At 47.5% G+C, this 22,612-nt stretch overlaps 1 protein-coding gene across 3 annotated transcripts in view; it reads left to right on the top strand.

Moving 5' to 3' along the window:
* Positions 1-22,612, top strand: part of HRH1 (histamine receptor H1) — a 78,738-nt gene that overhangs the window by 3,428 nt on the left and 52,698 nt on the right. Inside the window, exon 1 of one of the 3 annotated variants that reach the window (XM_053896762.1) lies at positions 20,225-20,594. The exons of the other annotated variants lie outside the window; for them this stretch is intronic. Within the exon in view, the coding sequence (XP_053752737.1) occupies positions 20,567-20,594 (28 nt within the window). The 5' untranslated portion in view covers positions 20,225-20,566. Of the gene's footprint in view, positions 1-20,224; positions 20,595-22,612 lie in introns of those variants that run through there. 3 annotated transcript variants of the gene reach the window in all.

The raw sequence follows: 22,612 nt of genomic DNA on the forward strand, positions 1-22,612 counted from the left end.
CCATTCAAGCCTCAGTCACCTGCTGCCCTCCCTTTCACAGTGACGCTGAGCATTTCTGAATCTCGGGATGTAATTGTAATAAAGCTCCCGTATCTTATTTATAAGTGACTCACTTCTGCCATTAATGATGGCAGAGGACTCAGGCACACACTCATTGGGAACAATGCCGCTGATGCTGTGGGGGGGGGGGGCAGGATGCCTCTCCTCTTTTATGCATTCATCTTTCCTGCTGTAATTCTCCAGTGATAATGCAGGAAGATCACATGGGCTGGGATCGAAGCTGACAGCTCTCAATTTGTGTAGCAGCTTGCATGGCAAGGCCCATTAAAACTTGCCTCTGCCAGCAGAATGGATGTTAGAAATCTTTACATCACAACAGAGAGGATGGAGTAGAGGAGATTGAGGAAGGCATCTCCAGGGAGTGATTAAAAGCATGGACTCTGGTGTTCAGCAGACCTGAGTTTGAATCTTCATTCTGCCAGCTCATTAGTTGTGGTATGACTTTTGGCTATCTTCCCACTATCCATTCTGATAGAGCAGGGACTGTGTCTGTCTCATTCACCATGGTATTCACAGCTCCTGGTGCATAGGAGGGGTTCATGAATGTCCAATGAATGAATAAATGGATCTATGAATGACAAGTTGCTTGCTTGAACCTCAGCTTTCTCATATGTCAAATGGAGTTAATATAGCACCCACCTTGTAGGTTGTTGTGAGGACTGAATAAGGAAATGTTACGCACAGAGTAAGCACTCAGCAATGCCCTTAATGAGAAATTGATGAGCAGAGGCTGGCCTTATCTGGGAGGGAGAACTTTTTCCCCCACACTCAGACCAGTAAGAGGCAATAATGCTGGTCATAAGAATCCCTGTATTTACATAGCACTCTATAAAGTGCTTTCATATCCATTGACCCCTAATAACTAGGAGGTGGAATATAAGCCCAGTTCACTCCGATCTGCTCCCTCTTTCTGCTGAGCTCTCTGTTGCTCCATTGGGGATGGGAAGGTGTAGTATTTAGTCTTCCATGAACATGGTATCTCTCTTCATTATTTAGGATAGCTTTAATTTCTTACAATATAGTTTCTTAATTTCCCTTGGTGGTCTTGCACATCTTTGGTTAGATATAGTCCTATTTATTTGATATTTTGCATGCTATTATAAATTAAATATATATATGTATATTTTTGCATTAATATTCTGTTGGTTACATTTTGGGAAAATATGTTAGCATCTTGTATATTGATTTGTATCTAGAAATCTTACTAATTAAAAAGATGTATTTGTAGATTCTTTTGGAAGAAGTGTTTATAGAATTGTAGAAGGTGCAGGTAACAGTTTTTCTTCCTTTCCGGTCCTTTCAGGGTTTTTCTTTTTTCTTTTTCTTTTCTCTTGCCTTACAGTCCTTAAGACTTCAGTATAAGAATGAATTAAAGAGGAAATACTGGGCATCTTGCCTTTTTTAACTCTTATGGAGCAGCTGTCCACATTTGACAATTAGGATAATGTTTACTCTAGGGTTTTGGTAGATAATTTTCATCAGATTAAAGAAGTTTCTTTCTATTCCCACTTTGCCACATGTTTATTTTTTTTTTTCTTTTTCTTCTTCTTCTTTGTTTTTGTCTTCTTCTTAGGTCATAAGTGGAAGTAGAGTTTTTGACATATTTTTTTTTCTACATCTGCTTAGGTAGTCACATGATTTTTCTTTTTCAGCCTGTTAACATGGTAATCCACAGTGATTTTTGCACTTCTGGAATAAACCCAACTTGGGTCATCCTGTAGTATCTTTATTGCTGGATTATTTCTGCTCACCTGTTATTGAGGATTTTAGCATCATGTTTTCATACGTGAGATCCACTGGTGATTTTCCTTTCTGGTGCTTACTTGTCAGGCTTTGGTGTCAAGGTTACACTGGCCTCATGAAACGAGGTGGGCAGTGTTTCTACTTGTTCAGTTCTCTAGAAGAGATTGTGCAAGCTGGGTGGTGTTCATGTGAGGAGTTTGGTGAACTCAGCAATGAGGACTCAGAGGGTGGAAGCTGAAGAGAAGGGTGGGGAGGACAGCTGGTTTCAGCTCTGTCCAAAGTGGAACTTTCTACCAGTGGGAGGTTCAGGCTGCCTCAGGTAGGGGTTCAGGGACTCTGAAGCCGGCTGTCCTGAGTGCTGTGGGGAGAACCTAGCCTTGGACACTGGGTAGGGTTGTTGCAACCAGGGATCCTGGATGGATGGAGTTCAGCCTAGGGCAAGAGTCTGATGCCTGTGAGCTCCCCTTGAGCGTCTTCCTGCTACTAAAATTGATGTGGCTGCAGATAGTGTGCTCACAATGAATTATTACTCCCTGGTGCCCACAGATGGAGGGACTTGCCTCCACGGACCATTCATCTTCCAGCTGGTGGGAGAGGCTTTCCCTCTCTGTGATATCCATTTACTTGGAATCCCCAATTAGGACCTGGGGTCACACCCCTCCTACTGGTTCTGCCCCTCCCCCTGTCCCACTGCAGGTAGCTAGATTTGGGCAAACTTCTCTGCCTATTCTTCCCTCAATCCTCTTTCACAGAAGCTCCAGGCACTGTCCTAATTTGGATCCTGTATCTTAATTCCCATAATAATGCTACAAGGTAGTTACTAATATCTCCATTATTCACATTAGGAAAACAAGGTTTTTGGTTGTCATTATTTGAATGGTTTCATATTTCACACTAAGTTATCCTTCTCTAAGCTGTTTGAATTTGAGTGTAAGATACAGATCTGACTTAATTTCCCTTTCCCATATTTAACCAGTTGCCCCCATCCTGTTTACTCCATCTTTCTTCCTTTCCTCACCTGTGTGCCCCCTGTATCAGATACCAAAGCACCCTGTATGGTCAGAGGCAGAGCCGCAGCACTGGGCACCTCCCAGGGGTGCCGTTTGCACGGTTTCCTGTCTTGGGCATCAGGGTGTGTGACCGGGAAATCCTGTCATTAGTAGCAGGTCTCTTTCCAGGCTGTCTATTCTGGTGTTGGACTTTCCACTGATTCAAGCGGCCAACCATCAGACAGGATCATGACAGTAAACGGTGGGGAAATGCCAACCAGGCACAGCACAGGTGGAGAAGAGCGGGGGAGGCTTGTACCATGTCACTTTGATGATTATCTGTGTACTGTACTTTTTAATAGCTGGCAAAGGCGTCTGCTTCCCCCTGGCTTCTTCTTCTTTTTCTCTTTTAAACTTTTCTAGGCAATTTTCACTCGGCTTATTCTTTCTGAGACCTTCGTTTATTTGCTAGCTGGCTTTTCTGTGTTCCTGGAGAAAACCATCATTAAATACATCCGTCGTACTGTCGCTCTCCCTGCCCTACACGAAACACTGTCCATCGCCAGCCCACACATGTGGTCTGGAACATCTGCCAATGACTGTTGATCCTGAGCCCATGATGGAAGCTTCATTTTCTTTCCTCTGTCCACGGCACCTAACTGCCTAACTGGATCCACCATAGTGGGCCTGACATGGGCCTCTGGCGGATCTAGTTTCCGCCTCCCTGGGGAAGGATGGTCTTAGGTCTTTAAAGTACTTCCCACGAGCTCCCCAGAGCACACTGGGGGGAAACCTGAATTCTGCATTTAAATCAGATCATCACCATCTCTTGAAAGCAAGTTCATGTGAGACAGAAAGAGATAAAATGTGGTTGTGTATGTACATTAAGTCATATAAATGATCCTCAGAATTCAGCGCAGGGTAAGAGCAAATATTCTAGGGCCAGATGATATAGGTTCGATTCTGGGTCCACCACTTTCCAGAGTGTGTCTGGGGCAAATCACCCCCCCATCTTTCCCTTGATCCCCTCAAGTATAGAGTGGGGTTAGTGACCATATTAACTTACAGCATCACTATGAGTAATGAACAAGTCATGAAGTTTGAAAGAATTAATATTTAAAAAGGATTTACCACAGTCTGGCAACTCATAAATGTTTATTAAGTACCAATTAATAAATATACTATATGGATTTCTTTTCCCCTAAGAAATTGGGAATCATTTTGTCGTGTTCCAAAACAAACCCCACTGGGTTTTAAAAGTTGAAATTGAGTTCATCCCATATATCAATTTCTGACTCCTTGTGTGATTGGTGCTTTCTGTGTGAAGATATGTTCTCAGATTAGACTGGAAGCTCCTTGAGGGTGCTTTGGGAATCTACTCCCGAAGCCAAGAGCACACTGTATACACTGTATGTTAGCTAACTTGACAATAAATTATATTTAAAAAATAAAAATAAAAAGTGCTAGGGGGCGCCTGGGTGGCTCCGATAGTTAAGTGTCCAACTTCGGCTCAGGTCATAATCTCACATTTCATGGGTTTGAGCCCACATAGGGCTGTGCTGACAGCTCAGAGCCTGGAGCCTGCTTTGGATTCTGGGTCTCTTTCTCTCTCTGCCCCTCCCCTGCTCTCTCTCTCTCCCCCCCCCCAAAAAATAAATAAACATATAAAAATAAAAAATAAAAAATTCTAGAACTCAGAGGCAGTGAGTTTAGTGCCAATAGTTGGGGTTTCACATCCTGGTTACCTCTCTGACCTCAGAGGAGGCATTTTAACCCCCCTGGCCTTGGTTTTCTTATCTGTAAAAGGGAATAATAATACTAGTAATAATAATTCTCACAGCATTATTGAGAGTCTCTTCTCCCAAACTTGCAGTGACTATGCCTTCTCATCACTGAGGACTCAGATATCCCTTCCTTAGAGAGGCCTTCCCTCACCACCTTGTTTGGGTCACCACCCCCCACCCCCACCCCAATCCAGTTCCTCACCATTGATTTTCTTATAGGTCCCCATCAGACTGCCAGCTCCAGGAGTGTCAGGATGTTATCTGCCTCGTTTACTGCTATACCTACAGTGACTCCATTGACTGGCACAAGTAGGTGTGCACTGAAAAACATATTGGATGAAGAAAGTGAGATCACAGCTAGAGCCGTAAAGACAAGGACATGCCCCAGTCATGCAGGTGGCAGTGAACACCATTGAGATGGCGAATGTCCCTGGTACTTTGTAGCATTCATACACCTAAAATTGCTTTTAGGCATTTCTAGAGTAGTAAGAAACACTGAACAAAGATGGGTTCTTTTCATGGTTGTAGCAGGAGCACAATCAATATTTGTCAGTCGTTTATTGATTGATTCTCACAGCACCCAACACTGGGCTTGACAGAGGCCATGAGAAACTCCATTGACAAGTTAGGAATGGAGGCAGGGTTTCTCTCGCTGTTCTCTCCTGTTGGGGCTAGAAGGGCCGATAAATAGCACTCCTTTGTCTGGCCTGACTTCAGGCCCAACTGAGAGTTGGCAACAGGAGGACAGCATGTCACCATTGGCACTAATTGGAGTGACCTTGGAGCAGTGGGGTGGGCTAATGCTGATGGCCAGAATTCAACGGGTGTCCCTGCCTGCCTGGGTGCTGGGCCCTGCAGAGGGCCCCTTCTCCCTCCTGGTGGGGAGCAGAGTCGGATACATGCTCCCTGCAGGTAGGCCAGCTCCTAAGGGAAGCAGAGAAGGGCATGAGTAACACTTGCCTTATTTCATCTCTCAAACTCCCTCATAAACATGTGGGAGATATCTCTGTGAGATAAGAATTAGTGTGCCCATGTTATAGATAAAAACAACTGAGGTCTGAGATGTTGACTAACTTATGCTAGAGTGGAACTGGGGAGACCAGTAAGGAGGCTATTGCGGTTGTCCAGATGAGACAGGATGATCTCTTGGACCAGAGGGCGGTGGCCGTGGGGAGGCGGGGACACTGTTTTGGAGCAAATGGATTAGGACAGACAGGTGGTTGAACGTGGGAAGTCTGGCCGGGGCACTACTTGGGGGTCAGTATTAAAGCGCCGCCATTGGGTAAACTCGTGGGTTTTTCTGCTTGCTTCTTGCGTTTAGGGTAGAATAGATGTAATCCTCCTGGGCAAAGATTATTCAGAGAATTAAGAATTCCACAGGCACCACATCAGCACATCTCAGAGGAACTGAAACTGATGATCGCTCACTTTTAATTGGAAGTGCTAGCTGGAGCGTGCTGGGAGAGAATGAAAACATACAGGGCTCAGGTTGGGGGCCAAGGGAAAAGACGCTTGGGTCTCTAAGAGGCCTTGTAAAGAAGTGGGTCCTTCACGGCCCCTCTCCCATTTCCTCCCTCCTTCAGAATTGACAGTTGCTGCCCCCACTGTCCTGTCATGTTCCCGGAGGCCCAGCTTGGGCTTAAGCCTTGCTCTCCCTCCCCAGGACCCCCTACTCAGCTTCCCTGCCCCCAGACAGCACCCTGATGTCCCCCCAAAGACTCTTTGCCAGGCACAAATCTGATCATGTCACTTCCTTGCTCAAAATCCAATGGCATCCTTTATAGCCATTAAGTAGAGTGAAACTCGAGTATCATCACTTGGAAAGATGGGAAAGATACATGGGAAATGTATCATTAAGTGAAAAGAGGATATGGCAGAATAGCTCTGACAACATAGGATGGCACAGTGTGGTAGTCAAAAGCATGGGCTCTGGGGTCACGCTGAGTTTGATCCCCAGCTCTGCCACTTGGTAGCTGTGTGACCGGGAGCAGGTTATTTTTCTAAAAAATTTATTTAGTGTGTATTTATTTTTGAGAGGGGGGAGAGAGCGCACAAGGGGGGACGGGCAGAGAGAGGGAGCCAGAGGATCTGAAGTGGGCTCTGTGCTGACAGTAGAGAGCCCAATGTGGGGCTTGAACCCATGAGCTGTGAGATCATGACCTGAGCTGCAGTCGGACGCTCAACCAACTGAGCCACCCAGGCGCCCCCAGGAGCAAACTCTTAATGCCTCTGTGCCTCAGACTCCTCATCTGAACAATGGGAACGAAAGCAGTACTCAGCTCCCATAGGGCTGAGAGGGCTACAGGTGGGCTTAGCCCAGTGCTTGGCTCCTAGCAGCACTCAGTAAATGCCAGTCATTATCATGGCCATAATTGTATATGTTCGCATGCATTTATAGGCACCTCTCTCTCTTTTCATCTTATTCTTCGGAACTCAGATTAGAAGTCTCCTCTTCCAGGGGTGCCTGGGTGGTTTGGTCGGTTAGGTGTCCAACTGTTGATTTTGGCTCAGGTCATGATCTCATGGTTGTGAGATCAAACCCTGTGTTGGGCTCCGAGCTGAGCATGGAGCCTGCTTAAGATTCTCCCTCTCCCTCTGCCCCTTCCTCCCATCTCTTTCTCTCTCTGTCTCTCTATCAAAAAAAAAAAAGTCTCTTCTTCCAGGAAGCCTTGCCTAAACACCCCTTTCCCCTCCACTTAAAGGCTAGGTTTGAACTCTTCTCTGGACTCACAGCACCCCCTGGTCTTACTTCTACTATGCATATTACTCCATACTGTAACCATCTCTGTCTACTCATGGCTGTAAGCGCCTAAGGACATGGCCTGTGGCTGGTTCCTCATTAGATTCCGGGTACCCATCACATTGGGAGGGACATAGGAAGCCCTCAGAAAATACTTGTTGGATGAATGAATGGGAGAATGGATGAATGTGAGCAGGGCTTTGAAACATAAGGTTTCAATGGGTGGAGGTGTAGAGGAAGGACATTTTGGGCAGAGGGAACAGCATGAGCAAAGGCACAAGAGGTGGAAAGATGCACTCTCCAGGAAGAGCAAGCAGGCTGGTCAGACCACATCGTAAAGTGTGACCAGAGTAACAGAAAGTCCTGAAGGTTGGGAGGTAGGTAGGGAGAATAAAAAATGTCTTGTGTAAACAAAAGGAAAGTCGATGCAATGAGGGTGGGCACAGAGAAGGAAGGGGTCTCTTGAGGGACATCATTTATACCCTGATCCTCCAGACTGGCTTAGGTGCCTTTGTGAGGCCGTGTATTCAGCATCATGTAAAATAAATACCTAGTTTATCTGTCTCTTTCCACCTCTAGACTGCACACCCCTCAGAGATGGAAATTTATGTTTTCTCTCTCTTTTTTCTAAGACTCTCCTTGCCCACGAAGATCAGCTATTTCCTCCCCCACACCTGCTTTCCTCTGCCACATAGGGCTCTAGATACGGTTTCTGTTGTGCCTTCCAGTATGTGGATCCTAGTACAAATCTCTCCAGGTTCTATGGGAGAAGAGGGTTTGTAGCTTCTCCCCTTAATAGAACCATTCATAGGACTCTGCTTCCTTCATGGGATTCTTGTATCAAGCCAGAAACAGAAGGGACTCTTGCAGTTCATTCCTCGGTCAGACGCGGACATCAGTCTTTTGACCAGAGGCCTGCAAAAGAAGAAGTTCTCAATTAAGTTCTTGGGGCTAAATGGGGTCCTTGCCAGATCCAAACAGGCAGTGCTGCCTGGGCCAGCAGCAGAGGTATGGGAAGATAAAAGCAGGAGTTGGAGTCTGTTTGGGGGGATTGTGCCCCTACTGTGTGCTGGGGATGTTGCAGTGGACAAACACACCCATTGCCTTTAAGGGATGGTGGAGAAGACGGATGCTGGACAAGTCACAGTGAAACAGGATGCAAGGTTCTCAGATGGGAAAGCGTAATGTTATGGGAGGCTCAGAGAGGCTAAGTGACTCACCCAAGGTTGCACAGCCAGGGTAGCCAAGCTGGCATTTGAACTGAGATCCTCTGACCTCTTTCCTTAGTGCCATGAAGCCCCTCGAGGTAACTGCCTAAAACATTTTTAGAAGTTGCTCAGTGTAATGCAATCCTGATTCTTTGCTGGGTACCTCAGGACGCATTCTTCCATTTGTGTCATCCATAAATATAGAAAGCATATCTTTCTAGGGGCAAGTTCCAGGCAAGGTAGCAGGAATAAGTCACAAAGCTAAACCCTGGGTTTCCTGTGTTAAGTCCTCACTAATACCCAGAGTTTTCACTGTTTTCTCTCTGTTACAAGCAGAAAAAACAGACAAGTAGGGAAGAAAACTCAAGGGAACATTTGGCTCCACGGATTGGAGCAGAGAGCTTGAATGAGGGACAGGGATTTGGACACCCGGGTCGCCCGTCAGTGCCGAGTTCCATAAGGGCGAGCTCACCATGGCTGTTCTGAACACTGAGGGCTTCCTCTGCGTCCCGGGTCGCTAGGGGAAACCAAGCATTTTCCTGATGAATGCATCTTAACTCCCTTTCATCCCAGACACAGAGCTCTGTGTTTGTGCACTAAATGTTACTTTGAAAACAGTGCAGTTGGGAGTGGATCTCGTCTTCTGGGCTTGTTGTTTTGTAATATTTCCCTCACACATCTTATTGGCCTCACCTAACACGAGGCACCGGTCATAATGGCATGCACTGAGCATTTACTCTGAGTTGGATGATGTGCTGAGCACTTTATATGTGTCACTTTATTTGGTCCTCTGAATAGCCTCGTGAGGTCAAGACTGTTGTTGCCCTGGGTCAGTGATGAGGAGCCCAGGATCACACAGCCAAAAAGTGGAGGAACTGGGATTCAAAGCCAGTCTAGAGCCATGACAGAGTTGGCCCCAGAACCCAGGTCTTGTGACCCCTGTGGGCACCACCTCTGGCTTTGGGCAGACCGTTCTCTTTCTGAGACTTCTCACATCAGTTCCAGACTCCAAGCCAGAGTTCCGTCCATGGGGTGTTTGCACACTGGCCCCATCTGCACTGGACAACTTACCCTTCCCCAGACACACCTCATGAGGTATGGTGCCACCAGCCTCCTGCTTCCCCTGCCCACTCAAGCCCTAAGTTCCCACTGAACTGTACACGTAAAACAAGTGAGTTTTATTCTAGGGATTTTTTTATTGTGATAAAATATGCATCCTAAAGCAAGTGAATCTTACGGTATATAAACTATGTCTCTACAGCTGTTCTAAAAAAAAGAAAGAAAGGAGTTAGGAATGCTGGTTCCATGGTGACTCTTCCAGGAAGGCTTCCCTGTTAGCAGGTTGTTTGGGGTTATAGGGACTAGAGATGCACCCTGTTTAACCTCAGTTAATGGGGTTTATTTTCTGTGTATAGCGGGATGTGAGAAAGACAAAACACAGGGTCACCACCATAGTGCCAGGCCCCACAGAGAGCTGGAGTGTTGTTTGGATCCACTGGAGACTCATTAGCCTATCCTGTCTCTACAGTAGTGTCCTCTGCTCTCTTCTCTAGGATGGAGACAACGAGGGGCCTGAGCTCCTTGCTGCTTACTCCTTGGCTTTGGCTCTTCCTGCTTATGCCAACTAATTCTTCTTTTTGCTCCACTGCACCTTTCATTCATTCAGTAAACATTTACTGAGCACTTACTGTGTACCAGGCCCTCCTCCAGGCGCTTGGGATACACCACAGACGAAGATTCCTGCCCAGGTGGGGCTTATAGTCTGCTTTCTGGATTCTGCTCACCCATGTGTCTGTTGTCCCTGGCTTCTGCTGGCCCGTGACGTGACATCTGTTGTGTTATCATTTCTGTGACCTCATAGCTTTTGATGTTTGTCCGTGATTTCTACCGACTATGGCTGCTTTGTATGTTTCACATTCTGCATTTTGAGAGGCAGTCTTCTAGTTCAGGTAGCCAGTATGTGGTTGTCCAGAAACTTTGCCCCAGGCCAGCCCACAGACAACCCGTGAATGCTGTCGAGGACCGTTCTGGGTGCTAAGGTAAAGGGATGAATGAGATGAAGGGTCCTGCCTTCTTAATACTTATGCTCTAGTGGAAGGACGGGCAAGGCGTAAATCAACAAATGAATATAAAATGCAGTGTTGACGAGCAGTAAGTGATAAGCAGGGTAGCAGATTGAGGGATGTCCATTTCCATAGGTAGGAGGGGTGGCATTCGAATTGAGTGAGGACCCGAAGCATGCTTATATCTGAGAAGGAAGCATTGTGGGCAGAGGAAACAGCAGGGCCCTGGGCTGGAAGTGGTTTGGAATGTTCTAGAAAGAGGGAGGAGGCCTGAGTAGCTAGAGCAGAGTATGCAAGGGCAAGTGTAGGGGATCGGGTCAGAGTCATGGGGCCAGACAGGCAAGGCCCTGTTGGCCACTGTGAGGACCTGGCTTTTGTCCAGAAGACTCCGGGAGCCTCCAGTGACATGATCAAATGTGCAGTAAAAAGCATCAACCTGGCTGCTGTGTGGACGATACACCGAAGGAAGGGAAGAGTAGTTCCAGGGAGGCTAATGCTGTCATACAAGCAAGGCCAGTGGTGGCCTAGACCAGGGTACAGTGTGGACACGAAGAGAAACAATGGGCTTCTGGGTCTCTTGTGAAGGTAGAACTGAGCGTAATGGTATACTTTCCTGATATACTTTCCCCCAGTCACCCAGGCGGACGCAAAGGTTGCCTCCTGTCTGCTCCTGAGGTGCTTACCTTGCGTGCCACTGACGAGTTTCCCGATCTATAATGAGAGGATGATAATCACACCTCCCTCCTGGGGTCATTATGAACGTGCAGGGCCCTAGCGGGGCCCATGGTGCAAAGTGGGTGCCCGGTGAGTGATGGCCATTATTGTCAGGAACACGGGAGGCGGGAAGCATGCAAGGGACCCCTCTGGGTTGGACTTCTCCCAGTGGACTTCAGGCAGCCCTGGTTCTGCTCTGACAGGCACCCTGGAGTCGGGACCTTTCAAGTTGAAAGTGGAGGGACAGACCCCTTTACTGAAATCCAAATAAGAGCCTGGGGCTTGCCCTAACTTATTTCAGTCCTCACGGCCCCTCAGAGCAATGGAACTCCACAGCCCCATTCTGCAGGGTCTCGGAGAGGTGAAGGGATTCACCCGAGGGCCTGTCGCAAGTGATGGGGTTTGGGCCTGAACAACTGATCCCTGGCCAAGAGTCAGGGTGGCATAGTGATGAAAGGCCAGGGCTTAGGGCCCACAGAAGTCTGAGTTTGAATCCTGGCTCTGCTCTGTATGGTCCTGAGCATGTCCCTTCCCCCTCTCTGTGCCTCAGTTTCCTTAGCTGTGAAAAATGGGACAACACTGGGCTCCTTGCTTGGTTGGGGTGAGGCCTAAGGGAGGTGCTGGATGTCAGGTCTTCAATGGGACCCACATAGAGCAGACATTCAACAGCTGAGACCTCTCCTATGTTGCCCCCAGGCCTGTGTCTCTGTGGCTCCTGCCTGGCATCCCTGCCAGCAGTTTGAAGTAGATGCCTCGTTGCCAGATGCTGTCATGGAAACCAAGAGATGGGGGAGTAGGAGAGGCCTGGAGGAGGTCTGGGGGGAGGGGACATCATTCCCTTGCTCACCCTCTGGCCCACCTCAGCCAGCTCATTACAGCAGTGATGGCTCAGAGGAACAGAGTGGGGGCGGGAAGCCAGGCTGTGATGGAGGAGACAAAGGCTGGCTGGGCTCAACTGGAAGCTTTGTTCCTGTAGGGAGTGTGGGACACAGGGCACCACCTGTGGGGCCACTCGAAGCCACCTCCCAGGCCCCCCAAGGCTTGAGCAGGCTAGAGCCAGGATGTGACTCACTCTGGAATCCCTTGTCTAGCCGTTCCTTCTGCTCCCTTCAAGAGGCAATACATTCATTGTCTTGCCCTTTGAAACAGCCTCCCCACAGCATCTCTGTCAAGTCAAAGCCGACAACCCTTCTGACTGTTTCTCTGAATTGATATCAAAAATCAGTTGCTCGCTGTCTTGCAGCAAGAACAGCTCCATTTGGAGACCGAGTCTCCCCATCCAGGTGTCCTTCAAAAATTAGATCCCTTTTGACACCTTGTCTCGAGGAAATGGTCCTCCTCCCCCTTCTCCATGCCCCAGCCCTCTGGAACTACATCCCACACCTCGCCTTCCCACAGCATGTGGATGCTGTTAGGGCTCCCCTCCCCTATTCAGAAGGCACACTTGGAGCTCTGCAGCTTTGCAGGAACTCGGGAGGAGGACCCCAGGGCTTGCAGTCATACAGAGCCGTGTTGGAATCCCTACTTGCTCTGCCGTTTACACACTGCGTGATGGGTCAGTGACCCCTGGGAGTCCCAGTTTTCTTACCGGTTCCAGGGGATTTGAGAGTAGGATCTGCCTCACGGGACTCAGTGAGTTGACCCAGGTAGAGCATCAGCAAACTGCATTACTGTGCTCGTCACTTCACACCTTTCTTTCAACTCAGGAGCAAGGAAGGAAGCAGAAAAAGACAACCCCTAGACACACTTTGTTTATAAAATTAAGCCCTTTCTCTTTAAGATGGATAGAATCTGCTAAAGGCTTTCCTTGGAGGAGATGTTCTCAGCTTTGGATCAGTGCGCCAGACATTTATTGCATACCTACTATGTGCCAGACTCTGTGCTAGGTTCTGAGGAAATAATGGGGGGGCAAGGCTTTGGAACCTGCAGCATGGTGGGGAAGGCAGACCCGTGTACAGTCAGTCTCCACGTGAGAAGATATGTGCTATGATCTAAATGGACACAAGGACTGCAGCTGCAAGGATGCCCGTGGGGTTATGGGGCGGGCGGGGGGGGGGCGCGGTGATACGTGATACTTATCTCAGCCTAAGGATGCAGTAGCATATTTTTCAAAGATAAGCAGGATGTAATTTAGCACAATCAGGTGAAATGAGCTCACAGGCAGAAGGTACAGCCTCAGCAGAGGGAAATAGCATCCCAACCAAATAGCATCGTGCGTCCAGGAAATCGGAAGGAGTTAGGGTTTGCCAGAGCATCAAGTCAAGCTCATGGGCAGGGGGTGGTTGGAGATGGACATGCCTAGAGAGTTAAGCAGGTCATTAGGGATTGACTCCCTTGGTCTAACCTAGAATCTTTTCATTGCAATGAAAGTTTCAGCATCCCTGGGAGACCAAGTGGGCGGGAAACTTTTTTTAATTTATTTTCCAGAAACTTGCACTTCGTGGAGTGGTCCCAGGACCAGCAGCAACTGCATAAGTTGGGAGTTTGTTAGAAATGGAGAACGTCAGGCCCCACTCCAGAGCTGCAGAATCGGACTCTGCGTTTTAACAAGGTGGCGCATATGCAGCTTACAGAGTGAGGTGACGCAGTGCCGAAAAGCACCCAGACATCACCTGCTCTGCTCCCAGCTCCCTAGTAAACGTGGGCTCGTGGCTCTTCAAGCAGTGCAGGACCTTCATTAGGCCTGTGTCATTGGTCTTAGATGAAGGCTAGCAAGGGCACTGCCCCAATGTTGGGATAGCCCTAAATGGGGATATGTCTGAACTGCTTTTACCATCTCCCTGGAGTCTCTTGCCTGGTCTCAAGCAGGATCGAGTGGGACATATTAATACAACTTTTTTACTTATTCGGCAAGGGGAAAGCTTTCTCTGTTCCTTGTTAACAACAGTCTCCAAAAGAAAAGATATTTGGGCAGGAGATGTGGCAGGTGCTGCTTACTTGGCCCCCTCCCTGAGATGGCTTGTCTTCAGGGACAGGGTGCCTAGACCTTGTGCGTGTCACTTTTATAGCTTCTTTGTTCATCCATGTGTTCTCTTGAGAAAGGGACAGTGGCTACAAAGTCTCTTGTATCTCCCAGGACCTTGAAAATCAGACCAAGTGATTTGGACTTCTACCAGAGCACGAGGGAGCCACTGAGGAGTTCCAAGGAAGGGAGTAACAAGATGAACACTGCTGGTTGAAAGACCACTCTGCCAGCAGGGAGGAACTGGCAAGAAGGGCTTGGAGACATCAGTGCAGAGGCTAGTGTTGTTGGAGTCCAAGTGAGAAAGATGAGGTCTGGGTCTGGCCAGTGGCCCTGTTGGTCACACTGCACCAGCCCATACTTTGCCTTGCTCAGTGGGTAATGTCACACAAATTCCAAGTTTGTAACCTATCTAGTCTCCAGGAGACAGAAGCAGCTGCTAAGTTTGAAGCAGTCAGTTAGAACTAGCTGAGAATAAAAATTGGAACCTTCTGCAGGTCATACGTGGCCAGTGAAGTCATCTATTTAGATCTGGACAGTTTAGGAACTGCTGGCCGGGCTCTCGACTTCCCTTGGGAACTCCCCCGAATTCTCACACCAGCCCCTGGGGTGGACGTGGAAGGGTCTGTTGAGGACTCAGGACCCCTGGGCCCAGCTGAGAAGGGGGAGGAGGAGAGAGAAACACAGCCTCAAAGTCCTTCTGTTGCCTTCGGTGAATCTCACTAGGGAGAAAGTGTTTCCCAAAGCCGCTCCGTGGAACCCTCAATAGAAGGAGGTTCCATGGTCGCATAAGTCTGGGAATGCGGCATATCACATCCCCTTCTTAGGGATTCACGATGCCCAGTAAAGCGTGAGGACTTCAGCTCAGACAGAACCTGGCTTTGAATCTCAGTTCCACCACTTCTTGGGTTGATTCAGTCTCATCTGCAAAATGGGAATAATGGCAGTACCAATGACATAAAGTTATCAGGAATATTTATGAGATAATGTGTAGCATCCGTCTTGTACATTAGGAAACACTAAATAAAGAGAAGCTTTAAAATTATGATATTTTAATAGTAGTAAATATTTGTATCAATAAATACAAATACAAATTATTACTGTCTTATTATTTTAACTTTAAAGGCTCTGAGAAATCCTGCAGTAGAATCTGCTTGACTTTGCTTAACCTAATGTTTCTGAACTTTATTTGATCTTGGAGTCTCCTTTTTCACGTAACATACAGGACTTTCTAAGAAATTCATGCTCTGTGGGACTCTGGGAAATACTGATTTTTGTGTTTAGGGAACAGTCTGGAGAAGTCAATGCCTCTGAACCAGGATCCAGTCTAAATATGGATCCTTGTGGGCATAAAGAGTTGTGTTTCATTCTCAGTGCCTTATCTATCTCCTTTTCCGCCTAAGATTGTCACTCAGGAAGAAAGGCATGAGCTAACCATGCCAGAGTTGTAGGGCTAGCAGTATGGGGTGAGGCTTGAGAGTCTGGCCCAGGCCTCAGAAAATCCTACTCATCCTTCAATAACCCACTCCAGTGTTAACTTTTCTCGGAAGACTTCCCACCTTGCCAAGGCAAAATTACTCGACCTTTCCCACTTGAGAAGGCCCATAGCCTCTGGAGCAAATGTCACACTCAACATGTACCACGTTTAACTATAGTTATCTGTTATGTAACTGTCTCCTCCCAGCTAAACCATGTACTTCTTCAGAGCAGGAATCCATGTGTGTTATCTCAGGACTCTCAGACAACACTTCATCAAGACCAGATTTCATTCATCACCTTCTCTGAATTCCTTATGACTCAGCCAAAGAGAGGAGGAGTGAAGAGATAGGTCTGGCTCTTCTGAGGCTGGCAGAGGACATCTCCACCCTGACAACTCTGCTGGTTCCCATTGCCTTGGGGGAAAGAATCATTTCCCTCCGATGGCCACATGCATGGTTCAAGACCTGCCCAGGGTCTCTGAGAATAGAAGCCAGGAAGCAGGAGATGAAAACTGGGGTTACTGAGAGGAATAAAGAGAAGAGAAGAGGATAGTGAAAGAGCAGAGAAACCCACAAAGGAATGGTGATAAGAAAAGCCAGCTCCCAGGGCCCACTCCAGAGTTTGTATGCCATGAACTGTAAACTTGGCTTGTGTAGAGCTAGGTGAGGGCTCTGAGGCTGCCTAACCTTGGGAGGACACAGCTGTCTCCAGCACTCTGAGGCTGGCATGGGCCTAGTGCAGAGGGGCCCTGGCTGATCCTGGATGCTCAGAGGCCAGAGCCAGAAGCTGGGAGGCAACACCTGGCTGTCCCCATAGCCTACAGACTCAGCTCAGGGCATGCCAGAGCCCCAATGGTAGTGAGACGAGTGAGGAAGGTGAGCTCAAAGCCAGCGTGGAAACGGGAGGAGTTTTGGGCAATAGAATGCTCCCCCCACCCACACCACCCAGGGCAACCATTCAGTAGCGTGTGAGGACTGATTCAGGCCTAGATCTAACATGGTCCCAGCAGGGGTGTCTTGGTTCCATGGTTCATATGGATCTCCCTTAGTGTCTGGAGATACCAGGATGCGGGTGTGGTTGAGACGTGAAACCTGGTCACATCTCAGAGTTCCAGCTGGGGAGGATCCTGTGGATAGGCGACAACAACAACATCATGATAAATCAGCTTCTGTTGTTACTGAGCACTTAATGTGTGCCCTGTCACAGTCAGCCTCATTTAACCTGCACTACAACCCGGGGGACAAGGCTATTTTACCCCGTTTTGCAGATAAGAAAGCTAAGGGCCAGCAGGGTTATACGAATTCCCCCGAGTCATATAACTTGTGAGTAGTAAACCTGGGTTTCAAATTAAGTCTTTCTGGTTCCCAAACCCTGGTTCCTATCCTTAGGCTATACTACCTGTCATCCCAAGGAAATGGGAAAGATTCCCAGTCGTATGGACTAGACCAGTGGGTTTGCATCCCTCAGACCCAGTGCTCTCTTTCATTACTAATAGTTCGTGATACCCTCTTTCCCATCCTAAAATGCAGTTCATACATGGACCGAGCAATCTACCTACAAATATTAAAAATGGTGGTGGTAACAGTAGCCATACACTAATCTTGTGGTAAAGGAGACATAAGAGGAAAGCCATTTATAATGCAATACTAATACATGTTTCACTCCATAAATGCTTGGGCACACCCACACTCAAAGATCTTCTGAAGCAGACACATGCCTGCAGTCACATCTAGAATCAGGTAAAGGCATGGGTACAAAGGTAGGCAGATACAGGCGTGTTGAGTCAGCAAGTCAAATGCCACCCGGTGACTCAGTCCATGGTAAAGCTCCAAACAAAACAATGCGTCACCTTCCCCGATGCATGATCAGGGCAGTATTAGACGATTCAGAGCAGATTGAAACCACGCAATGAATTCTTGTGTTTGTATGTAAATGGACGGAGGCGTTCTAGATTTAGATCGTTATAAACACGTGTCTCCACCTACACAGAGTCCAGGGAACATTTAAAAGTAGGCAGGACAAAGGACAGTGCTTGCTGTATGAGGCCTCACTCACTGCTGCCCGCTAAATGCCAGTTGTGCCCTCCAAATCATGGTGATGATTCAGAACACGCCCTCCATTTCCAGATGCTCCACAGCTGATACCTCCAGACGTCACCACCACCACCACCTGTTGAAAGCCATCTCCTAGGCTAGCACGGTGGGGTGATGGGGTCTAAGGTTTAGAGAGGTACATGGGCACCGTGATTCCCACCCCACCATGCTAGCTGTGTATTGCAGGCCTCTGGCTTCAGTTCCCGATGCCACCTGCTGGTGACACCTTCTGGTGTCCAGTGTCTCAAGTTGGCTCAGGACCTGGGCAGGATGAGCCTATATATAACCAAGTAGAAAAGAGAGAATAGAAATTAATGAATATTGAGTGTTTACTGTTAGCTAGGCCCAAGGTTATACTGTTAATGAGGGCTAAAGCCAAGATTCAGACAAGACTGACTCCAAAGGGGATGATCTCTGATTTTTTTTTTTTTTAACATTTATTCCTTTTTTGAGAGACAGAGGAGACAGTGTGAGCAGGGGGAGGACAGAGAGAGAGAGACACACACAGAATCCAAAGCAGGTTCCAGGCTCGAGCTATAAGCACAGAGCCTGACACGGGGCTCAAACTCACAAGCCGTGAGATGTGACCTGAGCCGAAGTCAGATGCTTAACCGACTGAGCCACCCAGGTGCCCCAAAGGGGATAATTTCTATTGTGCTTTTTAAAAACTAAGGTTACAATTTGGGAGATTAATGTAATGGGAGTGTTAAGGTAATGGTATATACTCCAGAGCACAGTATGGGGTCAAGTACAAACCCAGCCCTAGTCTCCATCAGCTGAGTAACTTTGAAATGGCACTTCCTTCACTTTTTTTTCCTGGTGAACTACTCATCCTTCAAAACCCAATTCAAACATTACCTCCTCTGTGAGTTATCCTCTGTGAGTTATCCCCTAGCTCCTCCAGGATGAGGGAGTAGTCCCTCCTTTGGGCTCTATGCCTCTATGCTCTCATCATTAACTCTTACCATGACACTTATCACCCTGTGTTGTGATTCCTGCTGTGTCTGTCTTTTCTACTTGATGATGAGCTCCTTGAGGGCAGAGACCTTGTCTGATTTGTTTTAACACCTCTGCTTCTTTCCCTCCACCCCCAGTGCCCAACACAGTGCCATCCAGGTCCATCACAGGCATGAAGAAGTAGAGAATTTATCTTTGAATCAATTCACTTTGCCTGCTAAGTTGCTCACAGAGCAGACCCTTCATGCTGGGTGAGTAAGTGGAGCAGGTCACAGTCACCTGGGATTTATGAGCTGTTTATGGCTTCTCTTTAAACACAGCAGCTTCTCAGTTGGCACAGATAGAGACAGGAGTCAGCCTGTCCCTGCAGCAATTCAGCCTCCCTCTGAAGAGATGTATCCAAAAGAGTGCCCTCTGTGGGGGTTCTTTCAGACACATCTGCTTCCTGCAGGCATCTCTGTTATTTTGGCCCCTCTACCCCCACACCAGAGCTTCCCGAAGCCGAGAAGAGGGGGCTGGCTTGCATTTAGATCCAGGCCTTGGAGGGAGGAGATGCTGTTCGCCTGTCCCGGCCAACATTCCTCGTCACGCAGCCTTCTGCCTCACGCGTACTTAGTTCCTCTTGTCTCCCCTGGGGTTCAGGTTCATGTCCTACCCAGACTGTGACCTCCGGGCACCGTCCTCCTTTCCTTCAGGACCCAGCTTGTCCTCCTCACACCGGTGGGCCATACGTTTGGTCCATTCCCCTGCCTCATCTATGGGCACGTCCCTGTTAAAGAAAGGTGCCAAGTTCATGGGCTTTGGGAAGAGACCTGGTTTCAAATCCCAGGTCCTTATTTCCTAGCTAGGTGCGTGCAGTGGACAATGTTGGTGTTCTACCCTATGTCCTTTACAGTTTCTCTGTGACCTTCCTCCAACTCATGGTGCTTTTGCCTCCAAAGGTACACACCATGACCCTTCTCTGAAGGGCTGCTCTTGGGCTATGAGCCATTTTGTCCACAAGTGCAGAGATCCAGAAGTGTCCGAGAATTTATACGTTCACTCCCATCCCCTCAGCCCTGGACCAAAGACTGTTGGGTGTGGGAATCTGGAAGCCCATCTTCCATGCCTTGGCTGGGCCACCCCTGGGCTGTGTCAGACACTTCAGAACTCCCGCGCAGGATACCTGCTCGGCTCCCTCTCCCTCACCCCCTTTCTGCTTTCTCCCCAGACCCTTCCCTTGGCACATCTCTCACTTATGAATCCTTCCCTCTGGCTCTGTTTCTGGGGAACCTGGCTTAAGACAGCGCCTCAGGTGGGTAACTCCACACTTCTGAGCCTCTGTGTTCTCTTCCGAAACTTGAGGCTAGTAGTGCCTATGCCTTAGGGATTAAATAAAATAGATGCAAGGTTCCTGGCCTATGGCATGTTGGAAGCTCACACATAGTTCCTTTTTTTTCTTTTCAGAAAGCCAGAGAGCATGCGTCTGGAGAGTGGGAGCCCCAACTTGTGTTTCAGGAAGTCTCTTTGCCTCCCTAGACCTCAGTTTCTTTTTCTTTCTGAATAGCTTTGTTAGGATATACTTCACAGACCACACAATTCACCCATTTAAAGTGCACAATTCAATGGCTTTTGGTATGTTTACAGAGATGTGCAACCATCACCATGATCTAATTTTAAAACATTTTTATCACCCCACAAAAAAGCCCTGACCCATTACAGTTACTCCCCATTTCCTCCCTCTTCCAGGCTCACCCCACAGCCCCTGGCAACCGCCAGTCCCCTTTCTGTCTCTATGGATTTGCCTCTTCTGGACATTTCCTGTAAGTGGAGTCATATAATGTGCGGTCTTTGGTGGCGTCGGCTTCTTTCATTGAGCATAATGTTTTCAAGGTCTGTTCATGTTGTGGCCGGGGTCAGAATTTCGTTCCTTGTGGTGGCTGAGTAATCGATTGTATGGAGGGTGCACACTTTATGTATCCATTCATCATTGGATGAACATTTGGGTTGTTTCCGCACTTGAGCTATTATGAATAACGCTGCTATGAACAACTTTTTAAAAAAATTTTTTTTAACGTTTTATTTATTTTTGAGAGAGAGAGAGAGAGAGAGAAAGCAAGCTGAGAAGGGGCAGAGAGAGAGGGAGACACAGAATCTGAAGCAGGCTCCAGGCTCTGAGCTGTCAGCACAGAGCCCGACATGGGGCTCAAACCCATGAGCTGTGAGATCATGACCTGAGCCGAAGTCAGGCGCTCAACTGAGAGAGCCACTCAGGCACCCCTGCTAGGAACAGGTTTTTATGTGGATATATGTTTTTATTTCTCTTGGCTACACACACACATGCACAAATTCCACTCCATGTATGTATATGTAGGAGTGGAATTTGTGTCATATGGTAACTGTGGGTTTGCTTAACTTTTTGAGGAATTGCCTATTTTTCAAAGAGGCTGTACTATTTTACAGTCTCATTGAAATGTATGAAGGTCTTAATTTCTCCCACATCCTCCACAACACCTACTTGTCTTTTTTATTTTAGCCTTGCCAGTGAGCGTGAAGTGATATTTCATTGTGGTTTTGAGTTGCATTGCCCTGACGGCTAATGATGTTGAGCATCTTTTCATGTCCTTATTGAGTATTTACAGATCTTCAGAAAAAGGTCCATTCAGAGTCTTTGCTTATTTTTACTTGGGTTATTTGCTTTTTTATCGTTGATTCGTAAAAGTTCTTTATATTTTCTGGATTATTAGCTCGTTATCAGGTATATGACGCCTCAGTTCCCTCATCTATAACTTGCTGTTCCCAGGTTATGATACAAAGTATGTAAGGTGCCTGACAAATACCGGGTAGCTGTTAGTTGTTATCATTAATAGAACGCTCTTTTATTTTTTTAATTTATATTCAAGGTAGTGAACATACTGTGTAGTCTTGACTTCAGGAGTAGAGCCTGGTGATTCATCTCTTACATAGGACACCCAGTGCGCATCCCAGAAAGTGCCCTCCTTAATTCCCGTCACTGATTTAACCCATCCCCCAACCACCTCCCTCCAGGAACCCTCAGTTTGTTTTCTCTATTGAAGAGTCTCTTATGCTTTTCCTTCCTCTCTGTTTGTATCTCATTTTTCCTTCCCTTCCCCTGTGTTCATCTGCTCAGTCTCTCAAATTGCACATAGGAGTGAAATCATGCGATGTCTGTCTTTCACTGACTGACTTATTTCCCTTGGCATAATCTCCTCTAGTTCCATCCATGTGGTTGTAGGTGGAAAGATTTCATTCTTTTTCATCACTGAGTAGTATTCCATTGTGTATGTATACCACATCCTCTTTATCCATTCATCAGTCGATGGACATCTGGGATTTGGGCTGTTTCCACAATTTGGCTATTGCGGATAGCGCTGCTGTAAACATTGGGGTGCAAGTGCCCCTTTGAATCAGCATTTTTGTATCCTTTGGATAAATTCCCAGTAGTACAATGGCTGGGTCGTAGGGTAGCTCTATTTTTAATTTTTGAGGAACCTCCATACTGTTTTCCAGAGTGGCTGCACCAGCTTGTATTCCCACCAGCAGTGCAAAAGGATTCCCCATTCTCCACATTCTCGCCAACATCTGTTGTCTCCTGAGTTGTTAATTTTAGCCGTTTCGGCCACTTTAGACAGGTGTGCGGTAGTATCTCAGTTCACAGGGCCAGATAGGCCTCCCGATAATATCCCATCTGTCCCTCTCCTCTATCAATTTCACAGATGAAGCAACTCATGCCAGAGAAGGAAAGTTACTTCCTCCTCTTGGATTCAGAAATGGCCTAAAGCATATCTGCAATGGAGCCCAGCTGTGTGACCTTGGGCAG

The sequence above is a fragment of the Panthera pardus genome, unplaced genomic scaffold, assembly GCF_024362965.1.
Source record: "Panthera pardus isolate Hobbes unplaced genomic scaffold, ASM2436296v1 HiC_scaffold_8, whole genome shotgun sequence".
Taxonomy (NCBI): Eukaryota; Metazoa; Chordata; class Mammalia; order Carnivora; family Felidae; genus Panthera; species Panthera pardus.